Source organism: Rana temporaria, chromosome 13, assembly GCF_905171775.1.
Source record: "Rana temporaria chromosome 13, aRanTem1.1, whole genome shotgun sequence".
In the NCBI taxonomy this organism is placed as follows: domain Eukaryota; kingdom Metazoa; phylum Chordata; class Amphibia; order Anura; family Ranidae; genus Rana; species Rana temporaria.
The window spans coordinates 116,512,354-116,530,627 of record NC_053501.1 but is presented as its reverse complement, the minus strand read 5'-3'; the positions used below and the strand labels follow the sequence as shown (position 1 = coordinate 116,530,627).

The 18,274-nt window shown below is 51.1% G+C and overlaps 1 protein-coding gene across 1 annotated transcript; it reads right to left on the bottom strand.

Annotated features, from left to right (window-relative positions):
* Nucleotides 1-209: 209 nt before the first annotated feature.
* On the bottom strand, nucleotides 210-17,993 carry LOC120920265 (toll-like receptor 2). Its single transcript, XM_040332244.1, has 3 exons — nucleotides 17,919-17,993; nucleotides 8,175-8,302; nucleotides 210-3,439 (listed from the first exon to the last, which is right to left on the bottom strand). The coding sequence occupies exon 3, from the start codon at nucleotides 3,411-3,413 to the stop codon at nucleotides 993-995; it is 2,421 nt and encodes an 806-aa protein (XP_040188178.1). The 5' UTR covers nucleotides 3,414-3,439; nucleotides 8,175-8,302; nucleotides 17,919-17,993; the 3' UTR covers nucleotides 210-992.
* Nucleotides 17,994-18,274: the final 281 nt, after the last annotated feature.

The following is an 18,274-nucleotide window of genomic DNA, read 5'->3' as shown; positions in this document are numbered from 1 at the left end:
TGTGCCCCATCATTGGCATCAGTGAGCGGAACTGTGCCCCATTATTGGTGTCATTGTGCCCCATAATTGAAGTCATTGGGGGGAATTGTGTCTTATCATTCATGTTATTGGGTAGAATTCTTTCCCCATCATTGGTGTCAGTAGGAGGCATTGTGCCTCATCATTGGCATCAGTGGGAGGAATTGTGTCCCATCATTAGCGTTAGTGGGAGGAATGGTGTCCCATTTTTTGTGTCATTGTGCCCCATTGTTGGGAGGAATTGTGTCCCATCATTGGTATCATTGGTAGGAATGGTGTTCCATTTTTAGTGTCATTGTGCCCCATCAGTGGGAGGAATTGTGTCCCATCATTGGCGTCATTGGAAGGAATTGTGCCCCATCGTTGGCATCGTTAGGAGGAAATGTGTCCCATCATTAGCGTTAGTGGGAGAAATGGTGTCCCATTTCTTAGTGTCATTGTGCCCCGTTCTCTGTGTTATTGGGAGGAATGGTGTCTCACTGTAGTCATTGGGCCCAATCGTTGGTGCCATTGGGAGAAATTGTGCCCCATCATTGGTATTGTTGTTGTCATTGTGCCTCACTGTTGATGTCCGTGGAAGGAATGATGTCTCATTGTAGTCATTGGGCTGCATTGTTAGTGTCATTGGGAGAAATTGTGTCCCAATAATTGGTGTCATCGGGAGAAATTGGGCCCCTTCATTGGTGTCAGTGAGGGGAATTATTCCCCATTGTTGGTATCAGTGGATGAAATAGTGCCCCGAAGGGTTGCAGTTTAGAGACCACCGATCTGGGTGATTAAGGGTCTAAAAGAGCCTTCACAGTAAGTGTAAGGGGGCAAACTTGCCTCCCTGGAGTAATATTTACATTATAGACATCATTAAGGAAAATAAAGACCCTTAAAATCGAAGAACAGGAATTGTAAGTCAGTTTTTTCTCCAGGTGCATTCACTTTGATGGTTGCCATTGCCCGCCCTACAATAGCCGTTACATTCACTAAAGATAAGTCAAGTTATCTTGCCCCATAACACTTAAACTGTCCCTTCCTAAGATGTTCTTGAGCTGGACCCAAAAGAAGGGTTGTCTGCTGCCCTCCTCGGGCCACTCCACGTAGGTCTTGGTCCTAAGCAATTTCCGTAGCCTATGGAATCTTTTCGGCAGGTCCTCCATACCAACGCTGTCCTTGACCACCAGGATGACATCTGCAAACGCGTGCCCAATGGCCCTTTGGTGGGCGAAGTACAACTCGTAGTTACACCACTCGCTGTTGATGAAGTTGTGGGACAGTATGAAGATTATCTTTCGGCTCTTCTCAATGTTCTCTATTATGTTATCGATAATCCATTTCCCTGGTTGGAAGTCCCTCTCGTGGATGCAGACTTTGTAGGGTGGGTTGGAGTCCTCCAGTTGAGGGAGAAGGACCCTTCTTACCCAATCGGCATCAAAGTAGCTATAAGATATGAAGGCGTGGTAGTCATAGTTTCTGATCTGGTCAGCCTTCCGGGCCCGATATCGACTTTTGATTATTTGACAAGTTGCTTTAATGTACCACAGGGCATTAAATCTCCAACCCAAGAGCATGCAGACAATGATAACAAAAGCCGTCACTGATGCAGATATGGCCACCACCAAGCCAACATTACATTCCAGTTTTCCAGGGCGGAAACTATCAATTCTGGTTTCCATTAAATTTTGGGGGTGATAGCAGTAATAATCGTCGGGCCAGTCAGTAAGAACCAAGGATCTATCCTCTAAAACGTCTGAAAAGAAGTCATAAAGGTCGCACATACAGTAGTAGGGATTGTTACCCGCCGTCAAGTTTTTCAGCTGGGGCAGGTTTTTAAAGGAACCCCTATCGATAATTCCAAAAGAGTTGCCTTCCAGTACCAACACTTGAATGCTGGGACTCCGCCAGTTGTATGGTATGGATTTGATTTTGTTGTTGCTAAGGTTTAGTTCCGTCAAATTCGTAGCCAGGTTAAAGTAACTCATATTCAGTTGCTCGAGCTGAGAATGGGACAGGTCTAAATATTCCACAGTTGTAGGTAGACACTGGAACACCTCGTACTGGAGCACATTGCCCCTTAAAATAACCACTTTGATGTTAGATGTCCACACGCAAAACTCGTCGAGTGTACCAAATTTGTTGGATGTAAAGTCAAGGTAGGTAAGTTTCGGCCACTGAGCCGTCAACAAAGAGATGGTCTTCAGACTGCGCATTGCATTGTAGCTAGCATTGAATATTTCAATATTGGGTAACACAGTGGTCTTGCACAACATGTTGTACAGGTAGGTGGCCAAGAGACGGTTGCCCGATATATTGAGCATGACCAAATTGGTCAACTGGGTCCAAATATTGCAAGGGAGTTGGTCGAAGTTCATGTTAATGACACTGATGTTGGCAACTTTGCCGAACCAGGGGAACGCCAAGTCAAATCCAAGAATATCTGGGTTGATGACGTCTTGGATCACAAGGTTTTCCAAATTTAGGTTGTCAATAGCGACATCTGATATATCGAGATATGGAGAACGGGCAAAGTCAAGAGAAGACAGGTAAAGGTTCTTCACAGAAGATATCTGGACATTCATCAAGAGCAGGTATAGAAGATTCTCATTAAATTTCCCTTTGTAGAAAGCCAGGTCTCGTAGATCAATAGAAGGTAGATAAGAAAATATATCTTTGTTGCCCACATAATAGGAAAACTCAAACAAGTTGATAAAATTGAGGCTCGTGAGAGATTTATTTGTCAAATCCTTCAACATATCGCTCAGCAGTGTTGCGTTGGTGTCCACAGCGATGTCAAGCCACAAATTCTTAGTGTTTAGAACAGAGAAGGCCCCAGGTTCGTAATAATCCAAGCTAGATTTGGAATTCAAAGAAAACCTATCAAGACTGATATTTTCAATAGAAGCAAAGTCATGTTTGAAGATGCCGGAGACCAGAGGACCTCCTATGGATAAATCTGTCAGATTCACCAGAGTGCCGAAGACGTCCCCGAGAGTGACGCGTTCGTAGAGGTTGTTGGACAAGTCAAGGATCTGCAGGTTTTTCAGATCGATCAAGGGAGAATTGGGAATCTCCGAGAGAAGGTTATTAAACAAACTAAAGTTCGACAAAAGTAAATTATACTGAAATGTCCCGTTCTCGATGTATGAAATATTATTGTATCTCAAGAGTAAGGTTTCAAGATTGGGGTATTTCATGAAGTCAGTGGCTCTCATCTCTGAAATTTTGTTATACGATAGATCCAGGTACTCCAGGCTCTCTGAAAGGTTTTGAGGGACTTGCTTGAGATCCTGTCCTTTGCAGGTGACCCTTTTCCCATCTGTGCTGATATTACAATCTGCCTGGCACCACCGTGTCAAAGTTCCAATCAGGACCATGAGGGTCATCAACCACCCAGTGACCTGGGACATATCTAGTCCTTCGACATCTTCCTTTTCTGAAAGGTAAGAATACAAATAGTTATCTGGGTGCCCCAAACTAAAAATTCAACCCCATAAACACTAGATTGGGAGATTTGTCCTACAAGCATTTTGTAATTTTCCCAAAATATGGCACAAAGTCTCACCGGGCATGCAATTGAATTGTTTGCAGAGAGTATGGCAGGGCTGAGTTCTACCCCAGGACAATGGAATGACAGCGCCAGGTAACTAGCATTTTCACCACCTCAAAAATATATCTAAAACCATAACTTTTTCTTTTGGATAGAGTGCTGTACGCTCACCCTAATTCCCCGCCCCCTGCACTCTGTACGCTCACCCAGTCCCCGACCCCCCTGAACTCTGTGCGCTCCCCTGAGCCCCCCCTGCACTGTGTACGCTCACCCAGTCCCCCTGCACTCTGTACGCTCACCCTAATCCCTGGCCCTCTGCACTCTGTGCGCTCACCCAGTCCCCCTCTGCACTCTGTGCACTCACCCAGTACCGCGGCCACCCTGTGCGCTCACTTGGTCCCTGGCCCCCCTGCACTCTGTACTCTCACCCAGTCCCCAACCCCCTTGCACTCTGTGCGCTCACCTGGCCCCTGGCCACCCTGCATGCTCACCTGGTCTCCGGCCCCCTTGCACTCTGTACGCTCACCCGGTCCCTGGCACCCCTGCACTCTGCGCTCACATGGTCCCTGCCCCCCTGCACTCTGTGCGCTCACATGGTCCCTGGCCCCCCTGCACTCTGTGCGCTCACATGGTCCCTGCCCCCCTGCACTCTGTGCGCTCACATGGTCCCTGGCCCCCCTGCACTCTGTGCGCTCACATGGTCCCTGGCCCCCCTGCACTCTGTGCGCTCACATGTTCCCTGGCCCCCCTGCACTCTGTGCGCTCACATGGTCCCCAGCCCCCCCTGCGCTCTGTGCACTCACCTGGGCCCCCGGCCACCCTGTGCGCTCACCTGATCCCCCAGCCCCCCTGCACTCTGTACGCTCACCCAGTCCCTGGCCACCCTGTGCACTCACCTGGTCCCCGGCCCCCTGCACTCTGTAGGCTCACCCAGTCTCCGGCCCCCCCTGCACTCTGTGCGCTCACCCGGACCCCCGGCCACCCTGCACACTCACCTGGTCTTCGGCCCCCGTGCACTCTGTGCGCTCACATGGTCCCTGGCCCCCTTGCTCTCTGTGCGCTCACATGATCCCTGACCCCCTTGCACTCTGTGCGCTCACATGGTCCCTGGCCCCCCTGCTCTCTGTGCGCTCACATGGTCCCTGGCCCTCTTGCACTCTGTGCGCTCACATGATCCCTGACCCCCCTGCACTCTGTGCGCTCACATGGTCCCTGGCCCCCTGCACTCTGTGCGCTCACCCAGTCCCTGGCCACCCTGTGCACTCACCTGGTCCCCGGCCCCCTGCAGTCTGTAGGCTCACCCAGTCCCCGGGCCCCCTGCACTCTGTGCGCTCAGCCGGACCCCCGGCCACCCTGCACACTCACCTGGTCTTCGGCCCCCCTGCACTCTGTACACTCATCCAATCCCTGGCCCCCCTGCACTCTGTGCGCTCACATGGTCCCTGGCCCCCCAGCTCTCTGTGCGCTCACATGGTCCCTGGCCCTCTTGCACTCTGTGCGCTCACATGATCCCTGACCCCCCCTGCACTCTGTGCGCTCACATGGTCCCTGGCCCCCCTGCTCTCTGTGCGCTCACATGGTCCCTGGCCCTCTTGCACTCTGTGCGCTCACATGATCCCTGACCCCCCTGCACTCTGTGCGCTCACATGGTCCCTGGCTCCCCTGCACTATGTGCGCTCACCCGGTCCCTGGCCAACCTGCACTCTGTGCGCTCACCCGGTCCCCAGCCCCCCTGCACTCTGTGCGCTCACCCGGTCCCCAGCCCCCCTGCACTCTGTGCACTCACCCGGGCCCCCGGCCACCCGGTGCGCTCACCTGATCCCCCATCCCCCCTGCACTCACCCAGTCCCTGGCCACCCTGTGCACTCACCTGGTCCCCGGCCCCCTGCACTCTGTAGGCTCACCCAGTCCCCGGCCCCCCTGCACTCTGTGCGCTCACCCGGACCCCCGGCCACCCTGCACACTCACCTGGTCTTCGGCCCCCCTGCACTCTGTACACTCATCCAATCCCTGGCCCCACTGCACTCTGTGCGCTCACATGGTCCCTGGCCCCCCTGCACTCTGTGCGCTCACATGGTCCCTGGCCCCCCTGCACTCTGTGCGCTCACCCGGTCCCTGGCCAACCTGAACTCTGTGCGCTCACCCGGTCTCTGGCCAACCTGCACTCTGTGTGCTCACCCGGTCCCTGGCCAACCTGCACTCTGTGCGCTTACCCGGTCCCTGGCCAACCTGCACTCTGTGCGCTCAACCCTAATCCCTGGCCCCCTGCACTCTGTGCACACAACCTCATCCCCGCCCCCTTTACTCTGTGCGCACAACCTAATCCACAACCCTCTGCACTCTGTGCGTGCAACCTAATACCCAACACCCCGCGTGCAACCTATTTCCCGACCCCCTGCACTCTGTGCGTGCAACCTAATCTATGCTTTACACTGTCTTGACCCCAGGGCTGCTGTTAGAAATCATGGGGCCCCGTACAGCCTACCTGATGGGGCCCCCTTTAATCCTGCCTTTAACCCCCCCCCCCAGGCCACTACCCTGCCCTCACCTCTGCAGATTTGTCACTGTTTACATATGCACACACGTTTATTATGGCTCATCAGTACAGGGGGACAGCAACGGTTTAAAAAAAAAAAAAAAAAAAATTATTTTATTTTATTAACAATAATTTTTTACACTGTGTCTTTCGTTTTTTTGTATCTCTTTTATTGCAGTGACAGTGACATGTCCCCTTTATGGAGAGATCTCGGGTCTATTAGACCCCATATCTGTCCTCTGGCCTCCAAAGCATCTGATCAAATGCAGATCGGTTTGATCACATGCTTGTTTAAGCCGGTCATTTCTACTGGTTTCTGATGTCACACAGTGGGAGGAACGACATCAATTCCACTCACTGTGTCCCAGGAACTGGATGCCGCTACTCACATCATTAACAGGACCCCTGATTGCATTGGAGAGCCCAGTAAAGGCAGTGGCAGGATGGTGGTGGAACCCCCTTCCACTGACTGCCTGTAAAAGTAATCCAGGGGCTTCTTAGCCACTAAGATTACTTTTACTTTGTGCAGAATCGCTGGGGCTAAAAAATTATATCTTGATCATTGCTGTAGCGATGATCAAGATATTACCCTTACAATCCAGCATTGTACCAGTATGTTGCTAGACAGGAAGTGGTTAAAGGGGAGTGGTTGGGGGGCACATGTTTACTGCCCCCCAATACAAGTGTAAAGCAGCATCTCACTTCATCTTCACCAGCATTATGAACAGGCAGCACAGTCAGCATGTGTTCTGTCGTGGATCTGTCAGTGTCAAATGGCTTTTGGGTTCTGACTTTGGCTGTACTGTGCGTTACAAACTTTAACCCAGTACAGCCATAACAAAGTAAGCACCCAACAGCAATATGACAGATCCATTACAGAGCACATGCTGAGTGTGCTCCCTGCATGAGTATCATAATGCTGATAATCACAAGTTGCCATGCTCTGTGTAAGGGATATACAGTGAGGAGTCTATCCTCTGTGCTCCACTCACTGTGTGTACTGCAGCCACGGTGTCCAAGTTCTTGCTCCCTTGCCAGCCACAGAGGAGCCTATGCCTCACATCAGTCTCGGCAAGTTGGTAAGTCGGCACATGAGGACGGGAGGTGGAGCGGAGGCATCGTAGCATTACTCCGTCAGTGAAGGCAGTGTGCATCGGCATCTGGGACTAATTAAAAAGCAGAGCAATGTGCGGTGCGGTCTTATGTACATCCGCCCGAAAAACAAAAAATAGTCCGACCACTGCGCTCACCTCCTGGGCCCCTCTGATGACCTGATGGGGCCAGGAAAATGTAATTACACCCCCCTTTCTTAAGCAAGTAGTAGCGGGGGACGGGGGTGAAGTTTAGAAAGCTATATTTTTTAATAGCCAGAAATTAACTGTCAAGTTGCCCGGGCCCCCCTGTGGAGCTGCTGGGGGCCGGGCCCGGTACAACAGGGCTGCCTGTACTGCCCTATCAGCGGCCCTGCTTGACCCATAGGTTCAACATTAATACATTCCTGTCTGGGTGTGGCAGAGTGTAAAGTAGATATTTTCTTTAAAAGACAGAATTGTAGCCGGGGATGCAGTAATTGTGTGTTTTAGTTAAAACACGTGGTAACGGCTGCCGTGTGTGTGAAAGGCTTAACCTGTCCTAGCGACAATCCGTCTACCGGTGATTAGAGGTGGAAAATCTCTGCACAAGGCGAGTCCGGAGGGTGTAATTGTCACAGTATGTATTCTACGAAGACGCAGGATTTATTTTCTTTAGATTTTCCACCCAGGTGAGCTTTTCCGGAAAGTGCAGCTTTGACTTAACCCTTTACAGTCTACTGCTGGTGTAATTAGCTTGATAATACTTTTCCCGCACTCTGAATACATTTCTACATCCTCAGGCAACGCAAGGGAATCATTCACACTTGGTCCCTGGTGGGCTATAATGGCGCTGATCAAGAAAACTGCTAAAGAAGCAACACAACATATCGTATGCTTTAATGATGTCCACTAAAAGAAACTTTGGTTGTGTAAAAGATTAAACAATTCTGGCCCCCTGTGGCCCTCTAACATTTATCCCCGACATCCCAAAGAAGGTGATCGAGAGTCTCACCTCACATCATTCATTATCAGGATTCCTTTGGTGTCAGAGGTGGGGTCATCATTAGGGAACCGCTGGGCTGCTCAGAGGATTATGGGTGGTGAAGGAAGGTTGGGCCATCTTGGTCTGCAGTACGGAACCTAAAAAGGAAGACAGTAGTGACCCGTGTCAGTTGGGTGGTGGTATTGATTAAATATATAGGAGACCTGATAACACCAGATCTCTACAATGTGTAAAATGTGAAATTTGACTTCTGTGGTCTCCATTAGATTGTAAGCTCCAGGAACTCAGCACAGGGATGGTGGGAACCCCTCATAATAGGCACAGCAGGGGTGTACAGACCAGGGAGCTCATCACAGGGATAGTGGGAACCCCTCATAATGAGCATAGCAGGTGTCCAGACCCGGGAACTCAGCACAGGGATGGTGGGAACCCCTCATAATGGGCACATCGGGTGTACAGACCCGAGAACTCAGCACAGGGATGGTGGGAACCCCTCATAATGGGCACAGCGGGTGTACAGACCCGGGAACTCAGTACAGGGATGGTGGGAACCTCTCATAATGGGCACAGCGGGTGTACAGACCTGGGAACTCAGCACAGGAATGGTGGGAACCCCTCATAATGGGTACAGCGGGTGTACAGACCCGGGAACTCAGCACAGGGATGGTGGGGACCCCTCATAATGAGCATAGCAGGTGTCCAGACCCGGGAACTCAGCACAGGGATGGTGGGAACCCCTCATAATGGGCACATCGGGTGTACAGACCCGAGAACTCAGCACAGGGATTGTGGAAACCCCTCATAATGGACACAGCGGGTGTACAGACCCGGGAACTCAGCACAGGGGTGGTGGGAACTCCTTATAATGGGCAGAGCAGGTCTACAGGTCAGGGAACTCAGCACAGGGATGGTGGGAACCCCTCATAATACAGAAATCTTTCAAGTCAATTATTTAGAGAGAATCCCAATGAAGATTAGGGATCAGGCTTGGCTTGCCTTTTATGTGGTGGTGCAGGACATTCTGGGTGAGGTTGGGAAGATTCGGGGTCTTGAGAAAGACGGGTGGCAGCAGGAGACCTGAATAAGGGCGTGGAGGAATATCAGGACTCTGTAGCTGCTGCCTGTTGATCTCGGGGTGTGCGGCTTTTCTTTATATTCTTGTTTCACTCCCCTAGATTTTCAGATCAAATATATTTTTGATAAAAGGCGACATGCATGGTGATGGTGATGTTCCTTAGGGTGTCCGCTCCGTGTGTCCGCGGGGATCCTCCGTCATCCCCGCTAAGCTGTCGGCGGATAGGGCGGTCCCCGCACACAGTGCAGAGACCGCCCTGTCTCTGCTCCGCTCTCCCCTATGGGGGATCGGATGCAGACGGACCGTCTGCATCCGATCCGTTCCCCCCAACGGAAGAAAAACAGGGTTTCTTCCGTTCACAAAAGCGGATCCCGACGGACGCGGACGCTAGCGGATGCTCCATCCGCTAACGGACGCGATCCCATAGGGATTCATTACAAGTCCGTTAACGGACTTGTAATGAACGGACGAACGGTCCGCTCGTGTGAAAGAACCCTAAGTCTGGCTCTCTCGTAGGGATTGTGTTGTACGCAATTTGGTTTGCACCGTTTTCTTTTTTCTTGTTCTTTCTGTTTTGTATAGTCATATTCAATTATTTTGTAAATATGCTTTATTTATTATGGTTTTATTGTATATAGTTGTTGTTTGTAAGATTTTTCAATAAACAAAACTAACCCCTCATAATGGGTACAGCAGGTGTACAGACCCGGAAACTCAGCACAGGGATGGTGGGATCCCTTCATAATGGGCACATCGGGTGTACAGACCCGGGAACTCAGCACAGGGATGGTGGGAACCCCTCATAATGGGCACAGCGGGGGGTACAGACCCGGGAACTCAGCACAGGGATGGTGGGAACCCCTCATAATGGGGCACAGCGGGGGGTACAGACCCGGGAACTCAGCACAGGGATGGTGGGAACCCCTCATAATGGGCACAGCGGGGGGTACAGACCCGGGAACTCAGCACAGGGATGGTGGGAACCCCTCATAATGGGTACAGCGGGTGTACAGACCCAGGAACTCAGCACAGGGATGGTGGGAACCCCTCATAATAGGTACAGCGGGTGTACAGACCCGGGAACTCGGCACAGGGATGGTGGGAACCCCTCATAATGGGCACAGCGGGTGTACAGACCCGGGAACTCAGCACAGGGATGGTGGGAACCCCTCATAATGGGCACAGCGGGTGTACAGACCCGGGAACTCAGCACAGGGATGGTGGGAACCCCTCATAATGGGCACAGCGGGTGTACAGACCCGGGAACTCAGCACAGGGATGGTGGGAACCCCTCATAATAGGTACAGCGGGTGTACAGACCCGGGAACTCGGCACAGGGATGGTGGGAACCCCTCATAATGGGCACAGCGGGTGTACAGACCCAGGAACTCAGCACAGGGATGGTGGGAACCCCTCATAATGGGCACAGAAGGTGTACAGACCCGGGAACTCAGCACAGGGATGGTGGGAACCCCTCATAATGGGCACAGCGGGTGTACAGACACGGGAGCTCAGCACAGGGATGGTGGGAACCCCTCATAATGGGCACAGCGGGTGTACAGACACGGGAGCTCAGCACAGGGATGGTGGGAACCCCTCATAATGGGCACAGCGGGTGTACAGACCCGGGAACTCAGCACAGGGATGGTGGGAGCCCCTCATAATGGGCACAGCGGGTGTACAGACACGGGAGCTCAGCACAGGGATGGTGGGAACCCCTCATAATGGGCACAGCGGGTGTACAGACCCGGGGACTCAGCACAGGGATGGTGGGAACCCCTCATAATGGACACAGCGGGTGTACAGACACGGGAACTCAGCACAGGGATGGTGGGAAGTCCTCATAATGGGCACAGCGGGTGTACAGACCCGGGAACTCAGCACAGGGATGGTGGGAGCCCCTCATAATGGGCACAGCGGGTGTACAGACCCGGGAACTCAGCATGTATAGCATAACATTTTTTTTAATAAAAATTCAAGGTATTTGGTGACCTTTTGAAGAGCGGCAGCAATTTCTGGGCAGAGCAACCAGGTTTGTGGCGGCTATCGCAGGCTCCATGGCTTCAGGGTCTGCTGAGCGTCTGTCACTTCTACAGCAAAACACAAACAGAACCTGAAGGTCCTGTTCTTCCAGAGAGATGACAATTGTCAACGCACCCCTCACCAGTCACAGTACAAAGACACACCAGGGGGCAAAATATCTCCTGTAACTGGTTAGGTCAGGAATCTGACACCATCCGCACCTTCCCCAGAGAGACATACCAGAGACTTCATTATCACATGAAGAGGGGACAGAGATGGGGGGTAGTAGAAGAGGATTGGTTATTGACCCCCCCAGCAGGAAGAGTCCATACATGGATCAAAATTCAGCAGGAACCAATTTTTGGTCCGCACTGGAAACGGATTACAGGTCCAAAAGTGTATTCTTCTACATGTCTTTGGTAAAAACACCAATAAGTGTATATTGATTGGTTGTAGTGAAATTGGTGAAAGTTATGGCATCTACAAATGATGGTACTGTACAGTGGCAGCCATTCATGCAGGGCACCGCCCCCCTAATCCATGCGCCTGAGCCCCTAATCCACATGCGGGGCACCGGACGCATGGATTCCAATTTGTTTTCTTTCGAAGCACAGGATTAGAGCCTGAGGCTCTTATAGGCTTCAAAAAGGGTGGGCTCGGGGTGCAGAGCCCTGCGCCCCGAGCCCACCCAGTTGGGTGACATTAGCAAATTAATATTCGCTAATGTCTTCCTGTTTATTCTCCCAGGCACCAATCAGGAAGCGGGTCCTGGGACCCGATTAGCCGGGAGCCCTAAGACCTGATTAGCCGCGAGTCCTATGACCCGATTGGCCGCGAGTCCGAAGACCTGATTGGCCTGCAAATCCGAAGACCCGATTGACCGCGAGTCCGAAGACCCGATTGACTGCGAGTCCGAGGACCCGATTGGCTGCGAGTCCGAAGACCCGATTGGCCGCGAGTCCGAAGACCCGATTGGCCGCGAGTCCGAAGACCCGATTGGCCGCGAGTCCGAAGGCCCGATTGGCCGCGAGTCCGAAGGCCCGATTGACCGCGAGTCCGAAGACCCGATTGGCCGCGAGTCCGAAGACCCGATTGGCCGCGAGTCCGAAAGACCCGATTGGCCGCGAGTCCGAAGACCCGATTGGCCGCGAGTCCGAAGACCCGATTGGCCGCGAGTCCGAAGACCCGATTGACCGCGAGTCCGAAGACCCGATTGACCGCGAGTCCGAAGACACCGAAGCCGCAACCTGGATAGGGTAGGTGCAGGGCTGGCGGGGGCCTGGTGGGCAATGAGCCAGTGGGGGGGCGCGGGCCGCCCCCTCAAGGAAATTGAGCACCAGCCGCCACTGGTACTGTATATACAGTATATATACAGATGTTTTTTTATTCTACTAATGGCGACGATCAGCAACTTATAGTGGGACTGTGATAGTGCAGAAGACAATCTGACACTAACTGAAGCTTGCTAGGGGGTACATTAAAGCAGAGCTCCACCCAAAATAGGAGAAGCTCCACCCATCTACCTCCACTGCCACATTTAGCACCTTATGGGAGGGAGAGGGGAGTGGGTACCCGGTTTTGACAAGTTCGGAAGTTCAGCCCCTCCCCCCGCGCGCAGCTGGCCCATTCAGAGAGCGCAGCGCGGTTCACGCATGCGCAGTAGGAAAGCGGCTGTGAAGCCGCAAGACTTCACTGTCGGTTTCCCTTAGCCAAGATGGCGGCGCCAGCACCCGAGAGCCAGTTCAAGAATCGGCTCAGATGAGGACACCGCAGGATCCCTGGACAGGTAAGTACCCTAATAGTAGCAGTCAGCAGCTACAGTATTTGTAGCTGCTGACTTATACATTTTTTGTTTGTTTTTTTGTTAGTAAACGCAGGGCTCCGTATTGCGATTCGCTAAGCCAATCAGCTGGTTCCCGGACCAGGCTGCAGTTTTACCCCCCTCCCAGCCACCGACCTATGCAAATTCCACACAGGGCTGTACACACGCTGCGCCCATCTTGCTTTCCTTTGCCGCTGCTGCGATTTTAGGTCGGCGCATGGAGTAGGGTTGGCGGCTTCGCCTGACAAACCTGCCCACTGGAGGTCGAAAGCCACAACACACGGCCCGTGGTTGCAGCGCTGTATGTTCGGTCCACATTTCACACTTGTACGACCTGAAAAAGTGGCGCGACTTGACGGATTTCCCTGCGTAATGTTGATGTTTATGGACCTCGAGTCGCAATCGAAGTGGGACCAAAATAGTGCAGGGACGACTTTGAAGTCGCACAGCCATGAACGGTACCCCTTGCTCAATGATGCCCCTTAATGTCTTTTTTTTGTATTAAAGGGGTTGTAAAGGGGGACGGCCCCCCAGCCCCCCCCCCCCATTTTACTTACCTGAGCCCGTTCACCTGCTGCATCGCCCCCGACGTCCTCTTCTCAATACAGTCTGGCTGTTGATTGGCGAGAGTGGATGTATTGAGAGCAGCACAGCCATTGGCTCGCGCTGCTGTCAATCACATCCAATCAATGCCGACGGGGGGGGGGGGCAAGTGATCACAGGAGCGCGCCCGCAAGAACTAACCCCCATGGGAGAGAGCTTCCGATGAACGGGGTTAGTTCTTGCAGGGGAGGAGCCGAGACAGCCGCCGAGGGACCCCAGAAGAGGAGGATCGGGGGCCACTGTGTGCAAAACGAGCTGCACAGTGGAGGTAAGAATGACATGTTTGTTATTTTTTTTTATTTTTAAAGGGAACCTTTAACCACTTCCCGCCCGGTCAATAGCAGATTGACGTCCGGGGAAGTGGTTCTGAAATCCTGACTGGACGTCTATTCACGTCCTGCAGGATTTCATGCCGCGCGCGCCGGCGATCGGTGATGCGGGGTGTCAGTCTGACACCCTGCATCTCCGATCTCGGTAAAGAGCCTCCGGCGGAGGCTCTTTACCACGTGATCAGCCGTGTCCAATCACGGCTGATCACGATGTAAACAGGAAGAGCCGTCGATCGGGTCTTCCTCACTCGCGTCTGACAGATGCGAGTGGAGGAGAGCCGATCGGCGGCTCTCCTGACAGGGGGGGGTTCACGCTGATTGTTTATCAGCGCAGCCCCCCCCTCTGATCGCCACACTGGACCACCAGGGAAGGGCAAAAAAAAAGGGGCAATAAAAAAAATAAAAAGTCAGTAAAAAAAAAAGGGCAGTAAAAAAGATGCCAATCAGTGCCCACAAATGGGCACTGACTGGCAACATGGAAACATCAGTGCCACCTCAGAGTGTCCATCAGTGCCACCCCACAATGCCCATCCATGCCCAGTGCCCACCTATCAGTGCCCATCTGTGCCACCCATAAGTACCCATCAGTGCCACCCATAAGTGCCACCCATGAGTGCCCATCAGTGCCGCCTATGAGTGCCCATCAGTGCCGCCTATGAGTGCCCATCAGTGCCGCCTATGAGTGCCCATCAGTGCAGCATATCAGCGCAGCCAATCAGTGCCATCTCATCGGTGCCCATCAGTGCCATCTCATCGGTGCCCATCAGTGCCGCCATATCAGTGCCCGTAATTGAAAGAGAAAACTTACTTATTTACAAAAAAATTAACAGAAAAAAATAAAAACGTTTTTTTTTTTCAACATTTTCTGTCTTTTTTTAGTTGTTGCGCAAAAAAAAAAATCGCAGAGGTGATCAAATACCACCAAAAGAAATCTCTATTTATGGGGAAAAAAGGACGCCAATTTTGTTTGGGTGCAGTGTCGCACGACCGCGCAATTGCCATTCAAAGTGCGACAGCGCTGAAAGCTGAAAATTGGCCTGGGCGGGAAGGTGCGTAAGTGCCCCCCGGTACGGAAGTGGTTAGTGTCCCTTTAAGGCCCCTTTCACACGTTTGCGACTTGGGACTGCAAAGTCGCACGAAAAAGTTGTACCCCACGATTTAAAAATCGGTTTCACATATCGATCCCAACGAGCATTCAATGTAGATGTATTTTTCAGAGGTGATTGATATGCGAAAGTGATTTTTATCTGTATCTATCAGAGAAGAATATCCAGGCATGCTCCTGAGGAAGCCGCAGGGCGAAACACGTAGAACATACAGTAAGTGTGGAGAAATTGTATAGAGGAAACGCATCTCTTTCTTTATATGCGATCGCTTTGTGTACTTTTTCTCCTCTTCTAACTTTGTAATAAAATGAACTTTTATACTATATGAGCTGTGATATCATTTCAATATTAAGTATCACCCGTAACGTCCCACGCTCCCCAATTGGGTTTCCTTTCATGTAAGGTGAGGAATGGCCTACACTAGGCTCCCTTTCCACTGGTGCGACTCTCCAAAGTCGCACAATTTAAAATGCGAATTTACACTCTCTGGATCACAGTCGCTTCAAAGTCGCACTGATTTTAACGGGTGCCATTGAAATCGATGGGCTGTGATTTGACACGCGACCCTTGTGTGTCTAAAGTCGCATGAAAAGTCGCACTAGTGGAAAACGAAGCCATAATGGTAAATTTGTATCCAATCGGGAAATTTCTCGCACTGTTGCTGAATCTATAAGAGATCCAATGGGCTGTGACTTGTTATGCGACTCTTGGGTGTCCAAAGTCGCACTGATTTTAACAAATGCCATTGAAATGGATGGGCTGTGATTTGACACGCGACTCTTGTGTGTCTAAAGTCGCATGAAAAGTCGCACTAGTGGAAAACGAAGCCTTCATGGTAAATTTGTATCCAATCGGGAAATTTCTCGCACTACAAAACCGTTGCTAAATCTATAAGAAATTCGATGGGCTGTGACTTGTCACGCGACACTTGTGTGTCTAAAGTCGCATGACAAGTCGCACTGATTTGAACGGGCGCCATTGAAATCGATGGGCTGTGTCTTGTCACGCAAACCTTGTGTGTCCAAAGTCGCATGACAAGTCACACTAGTGGAAAACAAAGCCATAATGGTAAATTTGTATCCAATCGGGAAATTTCTCGCACTGTTGCTAAATCTATAAGAGATTCAATGGGCTGTGACTTGTCGCGGGATTCTTGTGTGTCCAAAGTCGCACTGATTTGAACAAGTGCCATTGAAATCGATGGGCTGTGATTTGACACGCGACTCTTGTGTGTCTAAAGTCGCATGACAAATCGCACTAGTGGAAAACAAAGCCTTAATGGTAAATTTCATCGCACTTCATCGTCACGCGACTCTTGTGTGTCCAAAGTCGCACGACAAGTCGCACTTATTTGAACGGGTGCCATTGAAATCGATGGGCTGTGACTTGTCATGCGACTTTTGTGTGTCCAAAGTCGCACTGATTTTAACAAATGCCATTGAAATGGAAGGGCTGTGACTTGTCGCGGGATTCTTGTGTGTCCAAAGTCGCACTGATTTGAACAAGTGCCATTGAAATCGATGGGCTGTGATTTGACACGCGACTCTTGTGTGTCTAAAGTCGCATGACAAGTCGCACTAGTGGAAAACAAAGCCTTAATGGTAAATTTCATCGCACTTCATTGTCACGCGACTCTTGTGTGTCCAAAGTCGCACTGATTTGAACGAGTGCCATTGAAACCGATGGGCTGTAAATTGTCGTGGGACTCTTGTGTGTCCAAAGTCGCATGACAAGTCGCACTAGTGGAAAACGAAGCCTTAATGGTAAATTTCATCGAACTTCATTGTCACGCAACTCTTGTGTGTCCAAAGTCGCACGACAAGTCGCACTGATTTGAACGGGTGCCATTGAAATGGATGGGCTGTGACTTGTCACGCGACTCGTGTGTCTAAAGTCGCATGACAAGTCGCACTACTGAAAAACGAAGACTTAATGGTAAATTTGTATCTAATCGGGAAATTTCTCGCACTGTTGCTAAATCTATAAGAGATTCAATGGGCTGTGACTTGTCACGCGACTTTAGAGACACAAGAGTCGCATGAAAAGTCGCACTGATTTGAACGGGTGCCATTGAAATCGATGGGCTGTGATTTGACACGCGACTCTTGTGTGTCTAAAGTCGCATGACAAGTCGCACTAGTGGAAAACAAAGCCTTAATGGTAAATTTGTATCCAATCGGGAAATTTCTCGCACTGTTGCTAAATCTATAAGAGATTCAATGGGCTGTGACTTGTCATGCGACTCTTGGGTGTCCAAAGTCGCATGACAAGTCGCACTGATTTGAACGGGTGCCATTGAAATCGATGGGCTGCGACTTGTCACGCGACTCTTGTGTGTCCAAAGTCGCACTGATTTGAACGGGTGCCATTGAAATGGATGGGCTGTGATTTGACACGCGACTCTTGTGTGTCTAAAGTCGCATGACAAGTCGCACTAGTGGAAAACAAAGCCTTAATGGTAAATTTGGATCCAATCGGGAAATTTCTCGCACTACAAAACTGTTGCTAAACCTATAAGAGATTGATTGTAATGTGTGTGATATGCCGACAAAAAAACGTGACTTGCCCCTCGGAGGCCGATGTGGGTCGGCGCCGACACCGGTGCACCGGCCCCCCAAAACGGACATACCAGCCAATTGTGCTAAATGGGAATAAATTGTTAAAAATGATACAATGTTCTTTTTTTTTTCTCACAGCAGAGCGCAGATCCGAACGCTTACAGGTCGCAGGAGCTGCCAGATTTTATCACCGAATTGCACCAACACCGCGCATGCGATAATACAAAACTTGACTTACCTTCCCAGCAGAGCCAACGCCGGGCGCTCTTCTCTCCCCGAGCTCACCTTCCAGTCTGACGGGTGATAGTGGCTGAGCGAGCGAGGGAGAGGCGTGTCCCCATCCCTTTAACTCTTTCATCGGAGGATTAGTCACAGCGCAGCGCCAGACTCCACCACTGGGGAGCAGCACCGAGCTCATTTCACAAATTATCATACAATTCATTCCGAAACCAAAAACCAAAACAAAAGCTGCTAGGTTCACACTGCTGCGAATTAAAAAAAACATTGCGATTTTACCACAATTTCGCGGCTGTGTTTTTTCCCGCGAATTTGTCGCGATCGCGATTTCAGGGAATGCCAGTCTATAGAGCTGAA

Bases quoted from the DNA above. Each gene is read 5' to 3' on its own strand.
- LOC120920265 (XM_040332244.1), bottom strand. From the start codon at position 3,413: ATGTCCCAGGTCACTGGGTGGTTGATGACCCTCATGGTCCTGATTGGA.